Raw genomic sequence first — 22,860 nt, forward strand, 5'->3', positions numbered from 1 at the left:
TTCACACCAGAAGCTGCAGGTTTTTTGAATAGTTGAAAACTTTTAGCTATTTTTATATCGCTTAAAGTTTATTGGATTATGATTTTCAAATTAACTCAGAGTTGAATTTTAGACACACAATATTTCAGGATCAATCCCACTGATATTGCCAACATCCCTCCACCAGTTTTCCTAGCGTCTGCCCATGGCCCCGCATCCCAGCCTGTGATCTTGATAGACACCTTTTTAAGATCACTTGTTAAATTGTGGGCCTTAACACCACTAATGTACCTGAATCCCCTTGAACTCTGCCTTCCCATCCTTCGCACTTATTCCCCCATCCTTCCACTCTATTTCTTTTCTTCCCTCTCTATTCTGTGTCCAAAGTGATCTAGGCAGTCCCCCTTGAAACTATTGCATTTTTATCTCGTTATTCTAGATACCACTAATCTAGATACAACTTAAAAGTGATATCATCCCGTGTTCATATTTCTTCTTCTGGCTTACTTCATCTCACAGGGTATCTTCCAGTTCCATCCATTTTGCAGCAAATTGCATGATTTCATCATTCCTTGCAGCGGTGTATTCCATTGTTGGAATATACCACATTCCAATATACCATGTGGAATGTGGTATATTCCATATACCACATCTTCACGATCCGATCCACTTATTTGTTATTGGAATCTATGTTGATCCCAAATCCTAGCTATTGTACAGAGTGTTGCAATGAATAAAAATGAGCATGCATTCTTTTGAATGAATGTTTTTCTATCCTGGGGAATTAAAACACAAAGTGGAACTGCTGGATGATGACCATTCACTTCTGACTTTACTGAGAAACCTACATACTGTTTTCCATAACATTCCCACCAAGAGTGGATGAGGAACCACTCCAGATCTCTACTGAAGAACTGAAGCCTGAGCACCACGCCCGAGGCCACATGTCTCTGCTGTCATCCTTTCTGGAAAAGATTCATTCTAGACCCTGTGACCCGCCTAGTCTCCTGCAACTGGTAATGCGGAGTCTGTTGGCCGAGGAAGCCCAGATCATCAGCGCTCTGCAGGACCTGCCCGTGGCGCTCCTCCCACAGCTGTTCCTGGAGGCCTATGCCCGGAGATACAAGGCAGCCCTGAAGGTCATGGTGCAGGACTGGCCCTTCCGCTGTCTTCCTCTGGGCTGCTTCATTGAAGACTTGCTGACTGAGTATTTCAGGATCAATGCTGTGTTGGATGGACTTGATGCTTTGCTCACCCAGAAGGTTCGCTCCAGGTGCCTGAGGACCTCTTTGGAGACCTTGTCCCTCACGGAGTGTCCACTTCTAGAACAAGACATGACACATCTGTGCCAGTGCGCCAACCTCACCCAGCTGAAGGAGCTGAGTCTGAGAGGCACCAGCCTGAGCCTGGTGAGGGAGCCCCTGCGCATGCTGCCGGAGAACTGTGCGCCCACCCTGCAGGACCTGGATTTAGGAATATGTGGGCTCCAGGACTCCCACCTGGAGGCCATCCTGCCTGCGCTGAAACTCTGCTCCCAGCTCAGCGTCCTGAGCTTTTATGGGAATAGCGTGTCCATGGCCACCCTGGTCCAGATGCTGCACCACCTGGCCGGGCTGCCCCACTTAACGCTGGAGGTCTATCCGGCCCCGCAGGAGAGCTACATTGCTCCGAACACGCTCCACCAAAGGACCTTTGATCTGCTTTGCGCAGAGCTGAGGGGGGTTCTCAGGGACTTAGGAAAGCCCAGGTCCATCCTTCTCAGCACCATGTCCTGTTCTTGCTGTGGCAAGATTATGTTCCACAACTGTGAGCCCATGTTGTTCCCTGTCTCCTGCTACAATGGTCTGATTCAAAAAATTTCATTTCCAAATTGAGAAAGAGGAAAGAGTGACCCGGTGTCTATCCAGGGACGCAAATTGTGGTCTGAAGGGAGGTTCAGGAGATGGTCAAAGCTGGGATGCGTAGCTGGTATCTTTGTATTTTTACTGGGGAACAATGAGGTATCCGGGAACTTGTCTCTAGAATCAGACGTAATATCAGAATTATTGAGACATTTTATCCTTTGGGGTAGATGTGAGTGTTCTTAATGTAGACGTTTTGTAGACGGTCAGAAATGAAGAGATCTGGGTCTGGGGCTGGGACCCAGCGGAGCACACAGCTGACATCTGAAGACCAGTGTTCCAACCCCGATAGTACAGAAATAAATGGAACTTCAAAGGACCCCCCTGCCAAAAAAAAAAAAAGAGTGGATGAGGGTTCTTTTTTCACTACATTCCTGCCAACACAGATTGTTCCCAGTATTTTTGAAACAAGCCATTTTTACTGGTTTAAGACGATATCTCATTGTCATGCTGACTTGAATTTCCCTAATAATAAGTGATGATACATAGATTATTATGTGCCTGTCGGACATTTGTTGGCCCCTTTCTAAGAAGTTTATTCCCATTTTATTCCATTTTTAAATGAGGTTCTTAGATTCCCTATTACTTGAGCACTAACCTACTGAGTTGTTTCTAAAAGACTGCTGCTAATAAAATATCTGCTGTTCATGTTATTTTCCTTATCATGCTGTTGTTATTCAAGTGTGCCCAGAACATTGTCAGCTATTTATTAGGTTGGGTTAACTGAAAGTTAAGGCTGTCAACTGTTTGAGAAATTGGCTGTCACATCCCACCTGCCTCTAATAGAAGAGGTGTATGGTAGTAATGGTTTCACAAGGATGCTGGTGTGTCCCTAAGGTTTTGGATTAGGGGGATATATTGATGGCTGACAGGGCCAATCCCTGTCCTAAGGGTGGATGCAGTGGCATAGGAAAGAAGGTGGGGTCACCAGGCTTGCACGCAAGTGGCTGTTGGGATTTCAGGGCAGGGAAGAGCAGGTCTGGCTCCAAAGGAACCCACTTAGGTTTAGGAGATAAACTGATATGCCAAAAACAGTAACAAGAAATCTCACTTGGAGAAGTTACTGGTGCCCGCTTGAGCAAATTGAATAGCAACGGGATGACAGTGACAGTGATACAGTGAAATTTAACTATGTACTGTAATCTATAATACTCTTAATAGTAGTGTTCCAGGGATACATGTTTCCACACCACATCCCAAACCAGAGTGTCATGAAACCACCGACTCCAGATCGTTTCTCACCCATTCTCACCAGAGCCACCTCTTAGTCAATTCACTTCTACAGCTAGATTATCAGGATGTGTCATCTCTTCTTACTTTAAATACTGTCATTATGTATAACCTCACTTCAAGTAAGGGAGGAATCTTTTGCTATTTGTCTTGTCTTTGACTTACTCTTTATTATGATACACTCCATTTCCATTCAAGTACTAATAATATTCAGGATTTCATTGTTTCTCATATCTGACTAGTATTCTTTTGGGAATCCATAGCTAGATTCATTTTCAGGTTGCTTCTATATCTTGGCAACTGTGAACAGCACTGCCAAGAACTTTGAAGAACTTTGAATCTTTTCAAATGAAAGATTTTAGATTCTTGAGGTAGATGCCAAGAAGTGAAATCTATGAGTGAGATGGAAGTTCAAATCTCAATGTTTTGAAGTCTCCATACTATTTTCCACAGAGACTGAAGCAAAGAACATGTTCACCAATAGTAGATGAATGTTCCTTTTCCTTCACTATCACCAGAGCTGTTACTTCTAGTCTTTGGATGTATGTCAGTTTCACTGGTGTGAGATGATATCTTCTTGACATTTTGTTTTGGATTTTACTCCCGATGAGTGACAAAAGACATTTTTAGTGCATGTGCATCCATGTAGTAAGCTCTATCCATTTAGTAAGTAATTGCATGATTTCATCTTTTCTTTCACATGCACAAGTTTGCATAATGTAAATATCCCACAGCTTCTTGGTTCACTCATCGATAGTTGGACATTTGGGCTGACACCATATCTTGGCTATTGTACATAAGGCTGCAATGATTATGATGTGCATATATCATTTAAAATTCGTGTTTTTATAGTTTGGGGATAGATGCCAAAAAGGGGTATTGCTCAATTGCATGGAAGTTCTATTCTTATTGAACAAAAAAAATCACTGTTTTCATAGAGATTGAACAAGATATCACCACAAAAGAGAATGGGGTTCTCTTTTCACCACATCTCCCTAGTCATTTCTCTTGGAATGGAAAATAATCAAAATATGATGTGGTTTCCTTTGTCTTTATCAGTTCTGTTATTATTATTATTATTATTATTATTATTATTGCTTTTTGGGTCACACCTGACAATGCACAGGGTTTACTCCTGGCCCATGCACTCAGGAATTACTCCTGGCAGTGCTCAGGGGACCATATGGGATTCAGGGAATCGAATCTGGTCGGCTACGTGCAAGGCAAACACCCTACCCGCTGTGCTATCACCCCAGCCCCTATCAGCTCTATTTTTTGACCAATGCTTTGAATCAATTTGTTTCTTGAGATAGTATCAGGGAGAGATGGGATGTGTTTTTCTTGATTTTCTCTCTCGATTTCAGTCAAATATCAAGGTCTTTAATCCATTTAAAATTAATTCTCTACATGGTAGAGAGGAATTCAGATTCTTCTTAGTTTTCTTTTTAAATGCAGCTATCCTGTTGTCCAGACCAGATCAATAGCACAGCAGGTAGGGTGTTTGCCTTGCACGTGGCTGACTCAGTTTTGGTTCCTCTGTCACTCTTGGCGAGCCCAGCAAGGTACCAAGAGTATCCTGCCCACAAGGCAGAGTCTGGAAGCTACCCATGGAGTATTCAATATGCCAAAAACAGTAACAACAAGTCTACCAATGGAGACGGTACTGGTGCCCACTCAAGCAAATCCTGTTGTCCCATTTGTTGAAGAGGCTCTCCAAGTTCTTTATCATGTACCTAGCAAATTTTGCCAAGATATTAAGGTGGTAATCCATTTACATTCCTATGCTTTTGCATATTTTTAATTTATCATTGTATTTTAATCATCAATTAATCTTCAGTATCATGTTATGTCATCTCCACTATTTTGATCTCTTAACCAACCTTTCATGATTGATTTGCGGTTTCATCAGTACAGAACATTTGCCTAGTGTGAGTTCACTTTTATTTATTTGTTGTTTTTTTTTTTTTTTGCTTTTTAGGTCACACCCGGAAATGCTCCTAGATTTGAATTCAGGAATTACTCCTGGCGGTGCTTAGGGGACAATATGGGATGCTTGGAATCGAACCTGGGTTGGCTGCATGCAAGCCAAACGTCGTACCGCTGTGTTATCACTCCAGCCCCGAGTTCACTTTTCTTATATTTATTGGGAATTGTTTTGTGTCCCAACATAGGTTTTATCTTGTGACTATTCCATACCCCCATGAAAAGGTGTATTCTGTTGCGTAATTTTGTGCGCATGGAATTCACCACACTAGGTGATGCTCCGGGCCTATTCCTGACTCTGTGCTCTGGAATCTCCCCTGGTACTCAGGGATCAAATGTGGCCAGCTGTATGCAAAGCAAGTGCTTAACCCCCTCTATTAACTCTTATACCAATCTGTTGTTTTAATTTGTTTTTGTTTTGAGGACAGACGATTGAACAGTAATGTTCAAGGGTTAATCCAAAACTGAGAGCTCAGGAATCAGTCTTGGTGGTACTCAGTGGACCATTTGGAGTGCTCCGAATTGAACTCAGCTCAACTGCATCAAGACAAGCACCTAACCAGCTGTACTATCTTTCTGTCCACTAGTCTGTTGCTTTTTAAATAAAAACTTGACATGACTTTGGTAGCAAGAGAATAAATTCTTATATGCTTATATCCTATTGTTTCAGAGAAAATGTTTTCATGCCTCGCTCACCACCAAAGCACCAATTTGGGGATGAAATGTTCTGCATCAGTTTATCCAATAGTCTATCCATTTAATATGTTAGTAAGTTCTCTTTAATGCATCACTAAGATCATTATTTTCTTAACTTCACAGAATAAGTTTATTCTGGATTATTCATCCATTGTTTTAAATGCACTTAAAATTCCTGCTTTTGTGTTGCTATAAATATTCCTCTCAATGTAGGTCAATAATTGTTTACTTTGTTTTGCTTTCCTATAGTGGTTACATGTATTTTAATAAACTATATGTTGATGGATTTCGATATTTATAATTAGCTACTTTCCATAACTTTCTCTTGCTACTATGTTGTGTTGAAAATTTATCTTATGTGATAGCTTTTTTAGCTTTTCTTTCATTCTCATTCACTTTGTAGACCTTTCACTTTTCACCTTTCACCTTTCACTGAGTCTATTATTGTTTATAAAACTGAACTGTGTTTTTTTTCTTGTAAATAGCATATAGCTTGCCTCTCTCTCTCACTCTCTCTTTCTTTCTCACTCTACGCTCTATTTGGTTATGGAAAACCTAGCTCTATTAAGGACTTACAGCCGACTCTGTGCAATGTGATCATTCCAGGTAGTGCTTGGGATATTGCAGTCTGGCTGGGAAGTAAACCCAGGTCAGATGCATGCAAAGCAAGCTGCCCACTCACTGTAACATTGCTCTGGACAACGAGAAACACTTTTAAAATTGCAGTGTTTGGTGATTGTTGTGTTCTTAGGAGCTCCTTTAGCTATATAGGTGTTGTTCAAATGGCATTAATATGGAATTTTTCAATGATCTGTTTTCACTCTAGACTATATTGTAACTTTATATTAGTTGCTAGTGCATATGGTGTCATTACACAGTTTTGTCCCTCAAAAATTTGTCTTCATTCATTCTTGCAGGTAGTTAGTTTCTGAACAGCTCAGAGTGTCCTTGCTAGCTCAGACCATAGTTTTAATTATCATTCAGACCTGCACCAACTTGCATAATTTAGAGTGATGGACTTGGAGAGGGTATCCCTGTTAATGTTTGATAGTGATGTAAGAAGATAGAGAACTTTAGTTCAAATGACTTAGAATGAAATTGAAAATGGAAAATTATTATTTTTTTCAGGAACTGGTCATTTCTTTATTGTTTGGTCAATTGGAAACTCAATTTCTAGTTTTTTTGTATAAGGTGATGCTTCTCATCTTCTTGGTCCCATGGATTTTTTCAGCTATTTGTAGGGATTTATTGTTATATATGAATTTTTGAAGTAGTTGGTCTATTTCTTTGAAAAATATTCGGAGTGTTCTTACAGGGACTACATTAAATATGTATAATGCTTTAGATAGTACTGCCATTTTGACAATGCTTACGTTTCAGTCTTACAATGATTCAGTACCCATCCTTCCATCAGTACCTATTCTCCACCACTAATGTTCCCAGTATCTCCCTCACAACCCCCACAACATCCTTCCCCCCACGCCCTGCCTCTGTGAAGGCACATTCCTTTTTGCTATTTCTCTCCTTTTGGGTGTTGTAGTTTGCAATACAGGTATTAAGTGGTCATTATGTTTGGTCTATTATCTACTTTCAGCACACATTTCCCATCCAGAGTGGACCCTCCAAGCATTCTTTACTTGGTGGTCCCTACTCTATCTCATTTGCCTTTCCCCAAAGCATGTGAGCCGTTCAAAGCCATGAAACAATCCTTCTGGTACTTATTTCTACTCTCCCTTGGTGTTAGTCTCCCGTTATGTTATTTTTATATTCCACAAGTGAGTGCAGTCCTTCTATATATGTCCCTCTCTTTCTGACTCATTACATTTAGCATGATACTCTCCATGTTATCCACTTATATGCAAATTTCATAAATTCATCTTTTCTAACAGCTGCATAGTATTCCATTGTGCAGATGTACCATAGTGTCTTTAACCAGTCATCTCTGTTTGGGCACTCGGGTTTTTTCCAAGTTCTGGCTATTGTAAACAGGTATGCAATAAACATACAAGCACAGATGTCATTTCTACTATACTTTTTTTTTGCATCTCTGGGATATATTCCTAGAAGTGGTACTGCTGGGTCAAAGGGGTGATCAATTTATAATTTTTTTTTGCTTTTTGGGTCACACCCGGCATTGCAGAGAGGTTACTCCTGGCTCATGCACTCAGGACTTACTCCTGACAGTGCTCAGGGGACCATAAGGGATGGTGGGAATCGAACCCAGATCGACCGCGTGCAAGGCAAACGCCCTACCCGCTGTGCTAATGCTCCAGCCCAATTTATAATTTTTTGAGAAATGTCCATACTGTTTTCCAAAAGGACTGAACCAGTCGGCATTCCCACTAGCAGGGAAGGAGAGTCCCTTTTGCCCTGCATCCACGCCAACAGCGGTTGCTTTTGTCCTTTTGGATGTTGTACAGTCTCTGTGGTATGATATGATATCTCATTGAGTTTTTATCTGCCACTCCCTGATCATTAGTGATGAAGAATACTTTTTTCATGTGTCTTTTGGCCATTAGGATTTCTTCTTTGAGGAAGTTTCTGTTCATTTTCTGATGGGATTGGATGTTTTCTTCTTGTAGAATACAACCAGTGCCTTGTTTATCCTTGATATCAACCCCTTATCGGACGGGTATTGAGTGAATAACATTTCCCACCCTGTAAAATGTCTTTGTATTACTGGTCACTGTTTCTTTTGAGATACAGAAGCTTCTCAGTTTAAGATAGTCCCATTTGTTTATCTCTGCTTCCTTTGCTTGGTCAGTAGCGTATCATCTTTGAAGATACCTTTAACTTCAATGTCATGGAGGGTTTTGCTGACCCTTTCTTCAATGTACCTAATGGATTCTGGTCTGATGTTGAGGTCTTTAATCCATTTTGATCTGACTTTTGTACATGGTGTTAGGTAGAGGTCTGAGCCCATTTTTTAAAAATTTTATTTTATTGAATCACCATGTGGAAGGTTACATAGTTCTCAGGGTTGTGTCAGTTATACAATACTCAAACACGCTTCCCTTCACCAGTGCCCATATTCCATCACCAACCACCCCAGTATACCTTCCGCTCCCTCCCGCCCCCCCCCAGTACCAGCCCTTGTAAGTGATAAGTTTCACTTCGTTTACTCTTTATCTTGATTACATTCCATGTTTCAACACATAACTCACTATTGTTGCTGGAGTTTCCCCCCCCCCCAAAAAAAAGACAGTCCTACTGCCAAGGAAGCATTTGACAATTAGTTTTCCATTGCTGAGAATGTAGAGATATTAAGTCCCGCTGTTTGTTACATTTCTTTTCTTTTTTTCCCCCCTCCCTCCCGCGCAACCGAGTTCATGCCTCCGTAGTAATCCTCATAGTATGATTGACGCCACGCTGCCTGACAAAGGGAAAAAAAACGAAAAAGATGGTTATTTTCCATCGTCAGCCAGCGAGGGGCTATGGCTTAGTTGATAGTCTAGCACATGTCTGCAAGCAGTTTCTGGAACCAAAAGTAGTGCGCTGGTATCGGCCCTGGCTCAAGACTCCACCAGCGTCCCTCTGTTCCATGTACATAATAATTCTTTTCCTTATATCCCATTCCCACGCCTACAAGTTTGTGTCTGCTTAATGGACATCATAATATGGCTGACACCACGCTGCATTTCTTCCCGAGAAAGAAGGATATTTCTTTTCCTCGGCCGGCATGGGGCTATGGCTTAGTTCAGTCTAGAGAGATGGCTACTACTTTGATTGCCTTCAATATTTCAACAAAAGACTTACTATTCTTGTTAGGATTTTCCCCCCAAAGTCTGACCCGTTAAAAAGGAACCATTTCATATTGCTGATGATTAGATGACATTAGGTTTTGGGTTTCTGTATAGAGTCCAGGGAAAATTCTGCCAGAAATTACATCACTGCAAACTTTTACCATTTTATGGTGCTCATAAGATGGAAAAACCTAGAGAGAGATACCCTTCCCCTTTGTCGCAGCCTGGCGTAAACTCTCAGTTCACATTCTGGAAGTATTTCAGTGGACTGCTGGTGTCCAAAGTAGCTATTTTGGGCTCCTCCATCATGCTCAAGTGGCAGCAGCAGCAGAAAGACCTGAGCCCATTTTAGCATGTAGCTGTCCAGTTTTTCAGCACCACTTATTAAAGTGGCTTTTCTTGTTCCACTTCACATCACTTCCTCCATATCATAGATTAGATGGTCATATATTGGAGAGTGTGTGTAAGATTGTTCAACCCTGTCCCATTGGTCTGTGGATCTGTCTTTGTTCCAATACTATGCTGTTTTAATATTACTGCTTTGTAGCAGAGTTTCAAGTTAGGGAAGGTGATGCCTCCCATCTTCTTTTTTCCCAAGAATTTCTTTAGCTATTCATGGGGATTTGTTGTTCCATATGCATTTCAGAAACATTTGATACATTTCTTTGAAGAATATCATGGGTATCCTTATAGGAATCACATTGAAACTGTATAATGCTTTGGGAAGTATTACCATTTTGACGATGTTAAGTCTCCCTATCCATGAGCAGGGGATATGTTTCCATTTCCTCATGTCTTTTATTTATGAAGTAGCATTTTGTAGTTTTCATTGGAGAGTTCCTTTGCCTTCTTAATTAAGCTTCCGAGGTACGAGATTTTCTGAGGTATAATTGTGAACAGGATTGGTTTTCTCATGTCATTTTTATCTCTCTCATTATTTGCGTATAGGAAAGCAATGAACTTTGAATATTGATTTAATAGCCTGGAACTTTACTATACTTTACTATTGTTTCTAGAAGCTTCTTAGTAGAGGTATATATTAAATGTATTATCATATCATGTAAAAATAGTGAGAGCTTGATGCTTCCTTTCCTATTTGGATGCCTTTAATATCTTTTTCTTTCCTAACAGTTATTGTAAGTGCTTTCAGTACTATATTGAACAGAAGTGTTGAGAGTGGGCATCCTTGTCTTCTCCATGATCTTTTTTCACAATTGAGGACAATTATTGTCATGAGCTTGTGGTAGATAGCTTTGAAAACACTGAGTAAAGTTCCTTCAATACCCATTTTGTTGAGAGTTTTCATCATAAACGGTTGCTGTATCTTGTCAAATGGTATTATCATATGGTTTTCATATTTTCTTTTGTTGTTATGATGCATTGTGTTGATTGACTTCTGAATTGTTAAACCATCGTTGCATCCCTGGGATGTATCCCACTTGGTCGTGGTGGATGGTCTTTTTGGTGAGTTTTTTTATTCTATTTGCTAATATTTTGTTGAGGATCTTTGCATTCATATTCATCAGAAATATCGGCTTGTAGTCAGGACGGATTAGAAAATTGTACCCAAAATTCAGCTCCCTGCAAGAAACACATGTCAACAGTCAAAGCAAACACACGCTCAAAGTCAAAGACTGGAAAACAATCCTATAGGCTAATAACTCCGATAAAAAAAGCTGGGGTTGCCATTCTAGTATCAGACCTCATTGATTTCAGACTGAAGAATGTCACAAGAGACAGTGAATGTCATTTATAATTGATAAAGGGATCTGTACAATACGAAGAACTAACAATGCTAAATACATATGCACCTAATGAGAGACCAGCAAAGTACTTAAAACAACTACTCATAGATTGGAGAAAGACATCGAGAGCAACACAATACTAGTGGGAGAAATTAACGAGAAGGAAACCAAAAAAATAATCGAAGAGATCAATGAAGAGCTGGCTCTTTGAGAAAATAACAAGGTATAAAAACCTCTAACAAGACTCACAAAAAGGGTGAGAGAAAACCCTAGAAGACAGTGTCAAAAATGAAAAGGGGGACATTACAACAGAAATTCCAAAAAGTATAATCAGAGAATACTTTGAGAAACTTTATGCCACGAAACACAAAAACCTGAGGAAATGCATAAATTCCGAGACTCCTATAGCCTCCCAAGGTTGAACCAAGAAGACCTGGAATACCTGAACAGACCTATTGCCGTCAAGGTAATTGAAACGGTAATAAAAAGTCTCCCCAAGCACAAAAGTCCTGGCCCAGATGGATTCACTAGTGAATTCTTCCAAACCTTTAAAGAGGACTTATTCCCAATCCTCTTTAAGCTTTTCCAGGAAATTGAAGTATCAGAAACACATCCAAACAGTTTCTATGAAGCAAATATCACCCTGATATCAAAACCAGACAAAGATACCACAAGGAAAGAGAATTACAGACTGATATCCCTGATGAACACAGAAGCAAAGATCCTGAACAAAATATTAGCAAATAGAATCCAACGTCTCATCAAAAAGATCATACACCATGACGAAGTAGGATTCATCCCAGGGATGCAAGAATGGTTTAACATTCACAAGTCAATCAGCATAATTCATCATATCAATACAAGAAATAATTAAAACTGCATGATCATATGAATAGATGCAGAGAAAGTATTTGACAAGATTCAAAACCCGCTTATTAGGAAAACCCTCAGCAAAATGGGCATTGAAAGAACTTTCCTCAATATAGTCAAAGCCATCTACCACAGACCCACGGCAAGTATCATTCTCAATGGGTAAAAACTAAAAGCCTTTTCTCTAAGATCGGGCACAAGGCAAGGTTTCCCACTAGTGTCACTTCCATTCAATATAGTACTGGAAGTCCTGGCCATAGCAGTTAGACAAGAAAAATATATCAAGAGCATACAGATAGGAAAGGAAGAGGTCAAGTTATCACCATTTACAACGATATCATACTATACTTGGAAAACCCTACGAACTCTCCATAAAAGCTCCTAGAAACAATCGGTCAATATAGAAAAGTGGCAAGTTACAAAATCAACACGGAAAAGTCCATGGCTTCCTTATATACAAATAATGAAAAAGAAGAAAGAGACATTTAAAAAATTCCGTTCACAAAAGTACCTCAGAAAATCAAGTACCTTGGAATAGGCTTAGCCAAAGAGGTGAAGGACCTATACAAGGAAAATAACAAAATACTACTTCAAGAAATAAAAGAGGACACTAGGAAATAGAGACACATCCCCTGCTCATGGATAGGGAGAATTCACTTCTATCACTTTTCATCCTGTCTTTGATTTGCTCAAGCGAGCACCATCATCAGCAACTATCGCCCCAATCCACCTCTTGTCCAACATCTACAAGTTGTTCACTCGAGTCATCCTGAATAAAATAGGCAGAACATTAGATGAAAGAAAACCATGCAAGAAAGCCGGATTCCGAAAAGGATTCAGCACGATTGGCCGTATCCACAAAGTGACCAAGCTCATTGACGTTTTGCGAGAGTTCAAGATGCCACTCAATCGTCCATCGATTAAAAGAAAGTCTTCAATTCTGTTGAGACTAAAGAAGTTATTGAAGCCCTAGCCAAACAGGACATTCAAACTCAGTATATCAAGATCCTCCACTAGCTGTACTATGGATTCACCACCAGGATCTCACCATTCTGATCAACAAAGTGATCATTGATGTAAAAAGAGGGGTTAGATAGGGTGATACCATTTCACCAAAACTCTTCGGTGACACCCACGAGTACATAATGCCAAAACCGGAATGGGAAGGAATGGAAGTGAAGATAGACGGTTGAAAACTGCACCATCGATGCTTTGCTGATGACATTGTTCCAATAATACCAAACATTAGCCAAGTGGCACAAATGCTGGCCTACTTAGACCATGAGTGTGGAAAGATCAGACTGCAGCTATCTCAGCAAACCAATGTCCATGAAGAACGAACTAGTCCCTGACATTACATTTGCTATCAATGGAATGAACATCTCTGAATGCAACAGCTATGTGTACCTGGGTCAAGAACTGAACATGAAAAACGACATGGCACCAGAACTGCGCAGGAGGAAGACAGCTGCATGGAACGCCTTCAACAGCATCAAAGAGAGGTTAAGAGGACGAAAAACCAAACCTCCAGTTCCAGGCATATCTTTTCGACTCCACCATTCTTCCTTAGGGAGAATTAACATTATCAAAATGGCCATACTGCCCAAAGCACGATACAAATTTAATGGGTTCCCTATCAGGAGACTCATGACATTTTTCAAAGAAATGAATTTTCCTGAAATTCATATGAAACAATAAACCCCTACGAATAGCTAAAGCAATCCTTGGGGAAAAAAAGATGGGTGGCATCACCTTCCGAAACTTCAAACTCTACTACAAAGCAGTAGTAATTAAAACAGCATGGTATTGGGATAAAAACAGACGTTGAAACCAATGAAACAGAGGTGAATATCCTGTCACAGACCCCCAAGTGTATTGTCCTGTAATCTTTGAAAAACGGGCGAGAAATATGAAGTGAAACAAGAAAAGCCTCTTCACAAGTGGTGCCGGGAAACCTGGATAGCTACTGCAAAAAAATGAACTCTGACATCTGTCTAATGCCAGGCATAGAAGTCAGATCAAAGTGGATTAAAGACCTCAGTATCAGACATGAATGTATAAGGTTCATAGAAGAAAATGTAGGCAGAACTCTCCATGACATTGAAGCTAAAAGCATCTTTAAGGATGAAACAGCACTGACCATGCAAGTGGAAGCAAACATAAACAAATGGGACTACATCAAACTAAGAAGCTTCTGCACTTCAAAAGAAACAGTGACCAAAATACAAAAAGAGCCCACAGAATGGGAAAGAATATTTACCAATACCCATCAGATAAGACATTAATATCCAGGATATACAAGACACTAGTAGAATTGTATAAGATAAAACCTCCAACCTTATCAAAAAATAGGGAGAAGAAATGAACAAAAATTTCCTCAAAAAGAAATACAAATGGCCAAAAGATGCATGAAAAAATGCTGCACATAGATAGTCATCATGGAGATGCAAATCAAAACAACAATGAGAAAAACATGTCACACCACAGAGACTGGCACATATTCAAAAGAATAAAAACATCCTGTGCTGGCGTGGATGTGGGGGAAAAGGGACACTCTTTCACTACTGGTGGGAATGCAGACTGGTCCAAACTTTCTGAAAAACAATATTGACAATCCTTCAAAAACCAGAAATTGAGCTGCCATATGACCCTGAAATACCAATTCTGGGAATATATCCTGATGATGCAAAAAAGCATAGTAGAAATGACATTTGTACCTATATATTCATTGCAACACTGTTCACAGTAGTCAAAATCTGGAAACCACCCAAGTGCCGTAGAGCAGATGACTGATTAAAGAAACTTTGGTCCATCTGCACATGGAATACTATGCAGCTGTTAGGAGAGATTAAGTCATGAAATTTTCTTATAAGTGGATAGACATGGAGAGGATCATGCTAAGTGAAATGAGTCAGAAGAGAGGGACAGAGATAGAAGGTCTACACTCATTTGTCGAGTATAGATTAACATCACATGAGGCTGACACCCAAGGACAGTAGAAACAAGGGACAGCAGGATTGTCCCATACTTGGAAGACTGCTTCATGAGCGGAGGGGAGAAGGGAGATGGAATAGAGAAGGAATCGCTAAAACATGATGGCTGGAGGAAACAGTTGGGATGGAGATGCATACTGAAAGTAGATAATGGACCAAACATAATGACCTCTCAGTGTCTGTGTTGCAAGCCATAATGCCCAAAAGTAGAGAGAGAGTATGGGGAAAATTGTCTACCATGGAGTCAGGGGGAGGATGAGAAAGGGGGGTATACCCGGGATATTGGTGATGGGGAACGTGCACTAGCGGAGGATGTGTGTTTGATCATTGTGAGATTGTAACCCAAACATGAAAGCTTGTAAGTATCTCATGGTGATTCAATAAAATTTTTAAAAAGGAGTTTCCAATTTACCAAGCAATAACATGTCTAGGAATGCACACTGAGGGTCCAAAAACATACAACAGAAACACCATGTGCACTTCTATGGTAGTTACAATACAATTCAAAATAGCCAGAATACAGAAATAACCTGAATTCCCAAAAACATACTACTGGATACAGAAACAGTGGTGGTACATGTACACAATGGGATACTGTGAATTGGTTAGAAAAAATGAAGTCATGAAACTTGAATATAAATTGATGGACATGCAAAGAATCGTGTTGCAACATGAGTCAGAAAGAGAGGGACAGAAGTCATGAAATTTCTTTATAAATGGATAGACATGGAGAGGATCATGCTCAGTGAAATGAGTCAGAAAGAGAGGGACAGACATAGAAGGACTGCACCCACTTATGGAGTATAGAATAACAACACATGCGGCTGACACCCAAGGACAGTAGATACAAGGGCCAGGAGGATTGCCCCATAGCTGGAAGATTGTTTCATGAGCGGAGGGGAGAAGGCAGATGGAATAGAGAAGGGATCACTAAGAAAATGATGGCTGGAGGAACCAGTTGGGATGGGATTGCATGCTGAAAGTAGATAATAGAACAAACATTATGACTTCTCAGTGCCTATGTTGAAAGCCGTAATGTGCAAAAGGTAGAGAGAGAGTATGTGGAATATTGTCTGCCATGGAGGCAGGGGGAAGGTGCGAATGCAGGGTTATTCCCAGGATATCAGTGGTGGGAAATGTGCACTGATAGAGGGATGGGTGTTTGATCATTGTGAGAATGTAACCCAAACATGAAAGCTTGTAACTATCTCATGGTGATTCAATAAAATTAAAAAAGAGAGGGACAGACATAGAATGACCGCATTCATTTGTGGAATACAGAAAATAAAGTAGTATGAGTCTAATATCTAAGGAAGGTGCAAACCGGGGCCAGGAGGACTGGTTAATGGTTGGAAGCTTGCCACAAGAGGGAGTGGTGGGACAAAAGGCAGTTAGGATAGAGAAAGGATCAGTATGACAATAATTGTTGAAAATGATCACTCTGAACAAGAATCAAAACTTCAAAAGTAGGTAAATGGACATAAATGATTGTCTTTCAATATCTGCATTGCAAAATATAACGCCCAAAAGGAAATAGAGTAGAAAAGACATAATAGAGAAGAAAAGTGCCTGACATAGAGGCATGCAGGGAGGGGGGTGGTATGGGGACATCTGGCTGGAAAGTGAAATCTTGTGAAGGTGTGGGGATAGAACATTATAACATTGAATCATAAACAAATTTGCAACTGTGTATCTCACTGAGATTCAATTTTTAAAAATGTAATTTGATATAATTAGTCATTCCACGAAATTTTCTCGACAGTCTTTGCTATACAAATAAAATAAAACAAAGATTTGAGCTAAGTGAAATTCTTTCTCTCTATTATCGTCCTCTTTTCATGAAAACAACTGAAAGAAATAAAATAAATAGCATCAAATAAGAGGCATCAGTGCTGAGAACTCAGTGGACCTTCTCTCTGGACCAAACCAGCCACAATTGAGAACCTGGCATCCCAGTACTGCTCCTGATGTCTCCAGATAGTGCGACCTGATAGGGGGAGGGAGGGGGAAGTTAATTTTATAACTTCTGCCAAACTGCATTATTTTAGCAGGTATAATAAAGAAGTTTCTTTTACACTGAAGATCATTTTCACGTATCATAACAACTAGGGAAGGGGTAAGTTGAAGAAAGTACGTTGAAGGGAAACTTGAGAAGGATCATATACTTAGAACCTTTCTGAGCTGTATGGATGATGCTCCTATCTGCCTCTGATAAATAACGTGTGTTTGTATTGTTAACTAGGGTGAGGATATTATCTTGCTGATGATTTCCTGAATGTTGTGTCACATAGCTGTGCTGCTGTGTGAGGACAGTGTAAGTAACTCAAAAGTTAACAAATGAAGAAAATGTTTATCAGTTGGCAGCTCCATTAATCACTATCAATTCTGACAATAGCAGTGACTAAGCTATTGAGTGATCTTTTACTAATATATGCGAAGTTTATTAGCGCATTAGACATGTATTGTGCACCTGTGTTTGTGAGCTTGTATGATCTAATAAAACAGTAATAAAATATTTATAATGAAAGAAATCATTATCTTAAGCATACTTCCCTCAGCCTTGTTTCAAGGCTGAGAGAAGTTAATTTACTTATTTAAGGTCAACTAGTGGTGTCAGGTAGAGTCCCACAATCAGCCCTATCAGACCTGTGCATTGGAGTCATTGATGTTTGGAAACATCTCAGCCATTCCTGTGTTCAGAAGGCAAGAGCAGGCAGTTCCATTCCAGGGACCCTTGATACTTGCAAAACTCTCCGAGGTGGCCTGAGCAGCTCTGCTCAACCACCTCCCCAAGGACTAAATGGGCTGTGGCAATTAACTTTCTTTAACCAGGAGCTCAGGGACTTTGACTTATTCTTCTATGAGGTTTATAAAATGGTTTCTTTATTGACTTGTAGGTCAAGGACAGACACAGAAAGCTCAAGAGATTATGGGCTCACGGAAGTCTCCATCCCACTGTTTTGTTCCTCCTAAGTACTGCAGATGCTGACAACATACAAACTGGATGAGAAGGCTCTTTACCGACCAAGAATGAAGATATCAGAGTGAGCAAATAATACTAGAGCAGAAAGTTCTGTCTCTGTGTGCATAGAAGGATGTACATGCATCCCACGTGCATATGCTGTGTGATGATTTCTTGCTTGTGTAAAATGATAAGATGTGTGTTTCCTCAACAGGTGTCTGTATCTATGCGATATCTCTGATGATGCAGTAAGAGAAAACAGACATAGAGGGGCTTTAAGTTAGGATAAGAGATAAGATATTTGTCCTGCAGACACCTGGTTCAATTCCCAGCATGGTCTAATGGTTCTCAGACACCACCTTGAGGGACTCCTAGTCACAGAGCACATGATAAACTCTTAATTCCATAATTGTGGCTCAAAAACAAGATCTTCGTTTTTTCACTGAACAATCATCAGATACATCACTAATATCCTCATTTCCATTCTTCCAATCACACTCCAGTATGCATATACAGAAGACACCTTTCTTCTCTCTTTCTCTCTCTCTATCTTTCTCTCTTTCTCCCTCTTTCCTTTTGTGTATTATAGTTTACATACAAGTACTGAATAATTAGCATGTAGATCCCTTTTCCTTCTTTCAGCAATATGTTCTTTCCACAGTGATCATTTCCAATTGTCATTGTCCTAGTGGTCACCTCTCTATCCTAAATGCCCTCTTCCTCCAACTTCTGGCAATTTTCCAACCATGGACCAGTCTTTCTGACCCATATTTCTACTGTAAATGAGTCAGAAGGAAGGTACAGACACAAAGTGATTGCGGTCATTTTGCGATATATTAAACAGAGTGTGAGACTAATATTCAAAAAAAATTTAAAGAAATAGAGAGACTGGAAGAAAAGTCAAGATCTAAACAAAAGCTATAAATGAAACTACATGTTATATAAAGATTCTTTTCCCTAAGGTCAGTGCACAAAGCATCAGAAATGTCCTAGGAAGCAAGTGCAGAGAACTCTGTGTGTGATTTGGACTATCATTACCAAATATATACCTGCCCTTGAACAATCTCTTCCACATTCTCAACTTGTAAACAGGTATAAAAGTACAGCCATGAAAATACTGAGTCTGAGAGACACATAGGCTCACCAGCCAGGTGGAGAAATTTCCTGAGTTTACCCATGGTCAGCAGGGGGAGTTTTGAAATCCTAACTCGGTGCTGTGGAGATGTGTTATCTCTGCCTTCCTTTATGTCTCCTATGTTATCTCTGAATGTCATCGAAGATCTCTGTATTTATTAGTTATTAATGATGTCCAATCTGGGCAGCATATATCTGATGGTATCTGTGAGTAAATGGGACCCATCTTTATACCCACAGACACTTAGGAGTCCGTTAATAATGGCCACATTACTGCATTGAGCAGGCAGGATCGGATGCATTTCTTACTCTAGGTAAGTATGCAAACTTGTTCCTTTGATTCCAGTATCTCAAAGGTCAGAAATGGTCTAATGCACAGTTTGGACCTGCTATGTTTGTCTCTTATATTCAGTTTCCACTAGTAGAGAAAGAGTGACTTGGTCTTGATCACAATGTTATATTGAGATTTTTAAATTGAAAAGCATTCACTAATCATTAAGCACAGTGTTTAAAATAATCAGTGTTCAGTCTCAGGACAGATTATAATAATCTTTCCTCAAAATAAATGTTTTTGTTATAAATCTCCAAATTCTGGAACAATACTTACAGAAGGCTTATCGAATAAACCTATCTAAACAGGTAATTCAACCTATTTGTGAACATGGTCTGATCCTCTTTTCCTGGGTGCAGGGCTACAATAATCAAAAGTTAAATCCTATAAAAAGCAAGGCCTTCTGTTTGTTATAGTTTCTAAGTTTATTGTGGTGTATCCTCACATAATTATCCACAATCCACCTTAGAGAACATGGAGAGATAGAACCAGTGTCCCTGAGCTGTTCAGTCTCTAAGAAAAACTTGCCATTATTCACCTTCGAGGATTGAGAGAGATAGCACCAGTGCCCCTGAGCAGTTCAGTCTCTAAGTAAAACTGGCCATCCTGCTATCTACCTTGAATACAAAGAAAAGAAAAGATTTTCTCCTTCAACTATGTTGGAGTGATGTCACTTAGCATGTCAGGACATGCTAAAAAATGAGGAGTAGAGAGCTATTGTGTTGTAATTAAGAGACAGATTCTGGTTAGATACATGTTGTCATTCCTTTCACCGTTACCTGTAGCAAGGATGGAATTTTGCACACTTAGATATTATGACTTTGTACACTCCATCAACACTGAAACTTTGCATTGCTTCTTTACTCTTGTGTATAGCACTTTCCATAGCGCTTTGTACAGAGCATGAATTAAGCTGTTGTTCAAAGTATTTTTGCATATTAAGAAAATATCTAAAAGTAGAATATACACCGAACATGAAGGCCACTCAATACCTCTATTGCAAACTACAACACCCAAAAGGAGAGAGAATAAAAGAAAATGCCCTGCAGCAGAGGCAGGGTGGGATGCTGTGGGATGGTGTGTGGGTGGTGAAAGGGATACTGAGATCATTGGTGGAGGTGAATGGCCACTGGTGGAGGGATGGGTGAACGATAGATGTATGACTGAAATGCAAACACAAAAATTCATAAGTTTGTAAATGTACATCATAGTGATTCTCTAATAAAAAAGCTTTTTTTAAAAAAGAAGAAAATATCATAAAATTGTGACGATGTGATGATTTATTAGAACCTGAATGGTACGTGGTTACTCATGCCTACATACATGTGAGTTGTGAACAAAGTCTAGTTAAAAAAAAAACAACACTTTCATATAAAAATTGGGTTACTATTATTATGGTTCTTCTGGCTCTGAACATTTCCCTCTATTTAAATTCCAGAGGATAAAGGACCATTATGAAGAAACAGAATGAGACCAGAGTTTCTGAATTCCTCCTACAGGGTCTCCCTATACCACCAGAACAACAGGGCTGGTTCTTGACACTCTTCCTGGTCATATACCTGACCACCGTGCTGGGGAACCTGCTCATTATCCTGCTCATCAGGATAGACTCTCGCCTCCACACACCCATGTACTTCTTCCTCACTGTCTTGGCCTTCAACGACGTGTGTTTATCATCTGTCACAGTTCCCAAGATGTTGGTGGACATGCAGAGTAATCACAAGTCCATCCCCTACTCAGGGTGCAATTCTCAGGTATATTTTTTAATATTTTTTGTTTCTAGTGACAATTTCCTTCTTGCAGTGATGGCCTATGACAGGTATGTAGCCATCTGTCAGCCACTCCACTACACCATGATCATGAGGCAGGCACGGTGTATCTCCTTAGTAGCTTGGACCTGGACCATCAATTTTTTACATGCACTGCTGCACACCCTCCTCTTGACCCGAGTCTCCTTCTGTGGTGATATTATCATCCCTCACTTCTTCTGTGAACTAACAGCATTGCTGGAGGTAAGCTGCTCAGATACTTCACTCAATAACCTGCTCATATTCGTTGAGGGGGGAATGAGTGTATGTATTCCATTCACTTTTATCATGGGATCATATATCTGCATATGGGCCACTGTCCTGAAAAATCCTTCTGCTAAGAAATTCTTCAAAGTCCTTTCTACCTGTGGTTCCCATCTCCTCGTTGTAGCCTTATTCTATGGAACCATTGCAGAAGTGTACTTTTTCTCCTCACCAGCCATGTCCAGTGCTAAAGAAATAGCTGCTTCTGTGATGTATATGATAATCACCCCCATGCTGAACCCTTTCATCTACTCTCTGAGAAACAGAGATATAAAACAAGCACTAAAGTTGTTTGCTAACAAAATGATGTTCATTAAGTCTAAATGATATAAAATGCATATATATACAAAAGAATAAGGAAGCTATTATACAACAATATATGTTCTGAGAGCTCCGATAAACCTGTTTACATGCACACACATCTCAGAGAGGTTGGTATTCTCATGTCCCACTCTGCTGACATAACACAGGTTTACCTGTTTATTACCCAGACTCACAGCTAAAGAGATTGTTGACGGAAGACTTACCGAAATTATGTTTTCAATTTTACATTATCCTGAATTTCCATTGTAAAATTGTAACGTTTACTTTGCATTTCCTCTTAAGTATGTATTTATACCCTTCCTCAGAATCTCGGGATCGTCAACAGATACCTTTTTATCAGTTCATCCCCACCCAAGAATAACTGAGATTCCCCATCTCCTCAGAACTGGAGGTAGCCCCTACAATAATTGTAAAGTTTGGTATAAATTCACTTTTTATTATATAAGTTTCAGGACGCAATTTTGAAAACTTTTTGTTTCTATAATATTTCAGGTACTTCTCCAAATTAATTCTCACAGCAGTGTCAGAAATGTTTTCTGTCTTGACCCAGGTCGCTACTTAATGTATGCATTACATGTCTAGAAATTAAACTTGATATGCTTTTTAGGTTTATGCATTTTCTTTATGATCTGAAAACAATATAAAAATAAATTAGGAAGGAATTAGAGCAATCCATAACTTTCTTTTTGAAAGGTTATTATTAAATATATACATACTTATATGTAAATTGCATAAATAATGGAACTTTTGTATGTTATGATAGACATATGTGACATATAAAATATAAAAATCATCATCATCATCATCATTATCATCATCCCGCTGATTGTCGATTTTCAATAGTGGTCTAAGTAACGTCTCCATTTATCCTAGCCCTGAGGTTTTAGAAGCCTCTCT

At 39.6% G+C, this 22,860-nt stretch overlaps 2 protein-coding genes across 2 annotated transcripts; both read left to right on the forward strand.

Moving 5' to 3' along the window:
- The first annotated feature begins 923 nt into the window (after positions 1–923).
- On the forward strand, positions 924–1,853 carry LOC129402665 (PRAME family member 12-like). The gene has a single exon (XM_055129772.1). The coding sequence runs from the start codon at positions 924–926 to the stop codon at positions 1,851–1,853; it is 930 nt and encodes a 309-aa protein (XP_054985747.1).
- A 19,168-nt stretch (positions 1,854–21,021) lies between these two features.
- On the forward strand, positions 21,022–21,894 carry LOC101548506 (olfactory receptor 1J4-like; the record flags this gene model as incomplete). Its single annotated transcript, XM_004613556.3, has 1 exon — positions 21,022–21,894. A coding segment is annotated over exon 1 (873 nt), but the record flags the coding sequence as incomplete, so codon positions are not given.
- Between the last annotated feature and the right edge of the window lie 966 nt (positions 21,895–22,860).

The sequence above is a fragment of the Sorex araneus genome, chromosome 1 (genome assembly GCF_027595985.1).
Source record: "Sorex araneus isolate mSorAra2 chromosome 1, mSorAra2.pri, whole genome shotgun sequence".
Lineage (NCBI taxonomy): Eukaryota > Metazoa > Chordata > Mammalia > Eulipotyphla > Soricidae > Sorex > Sorex araneus.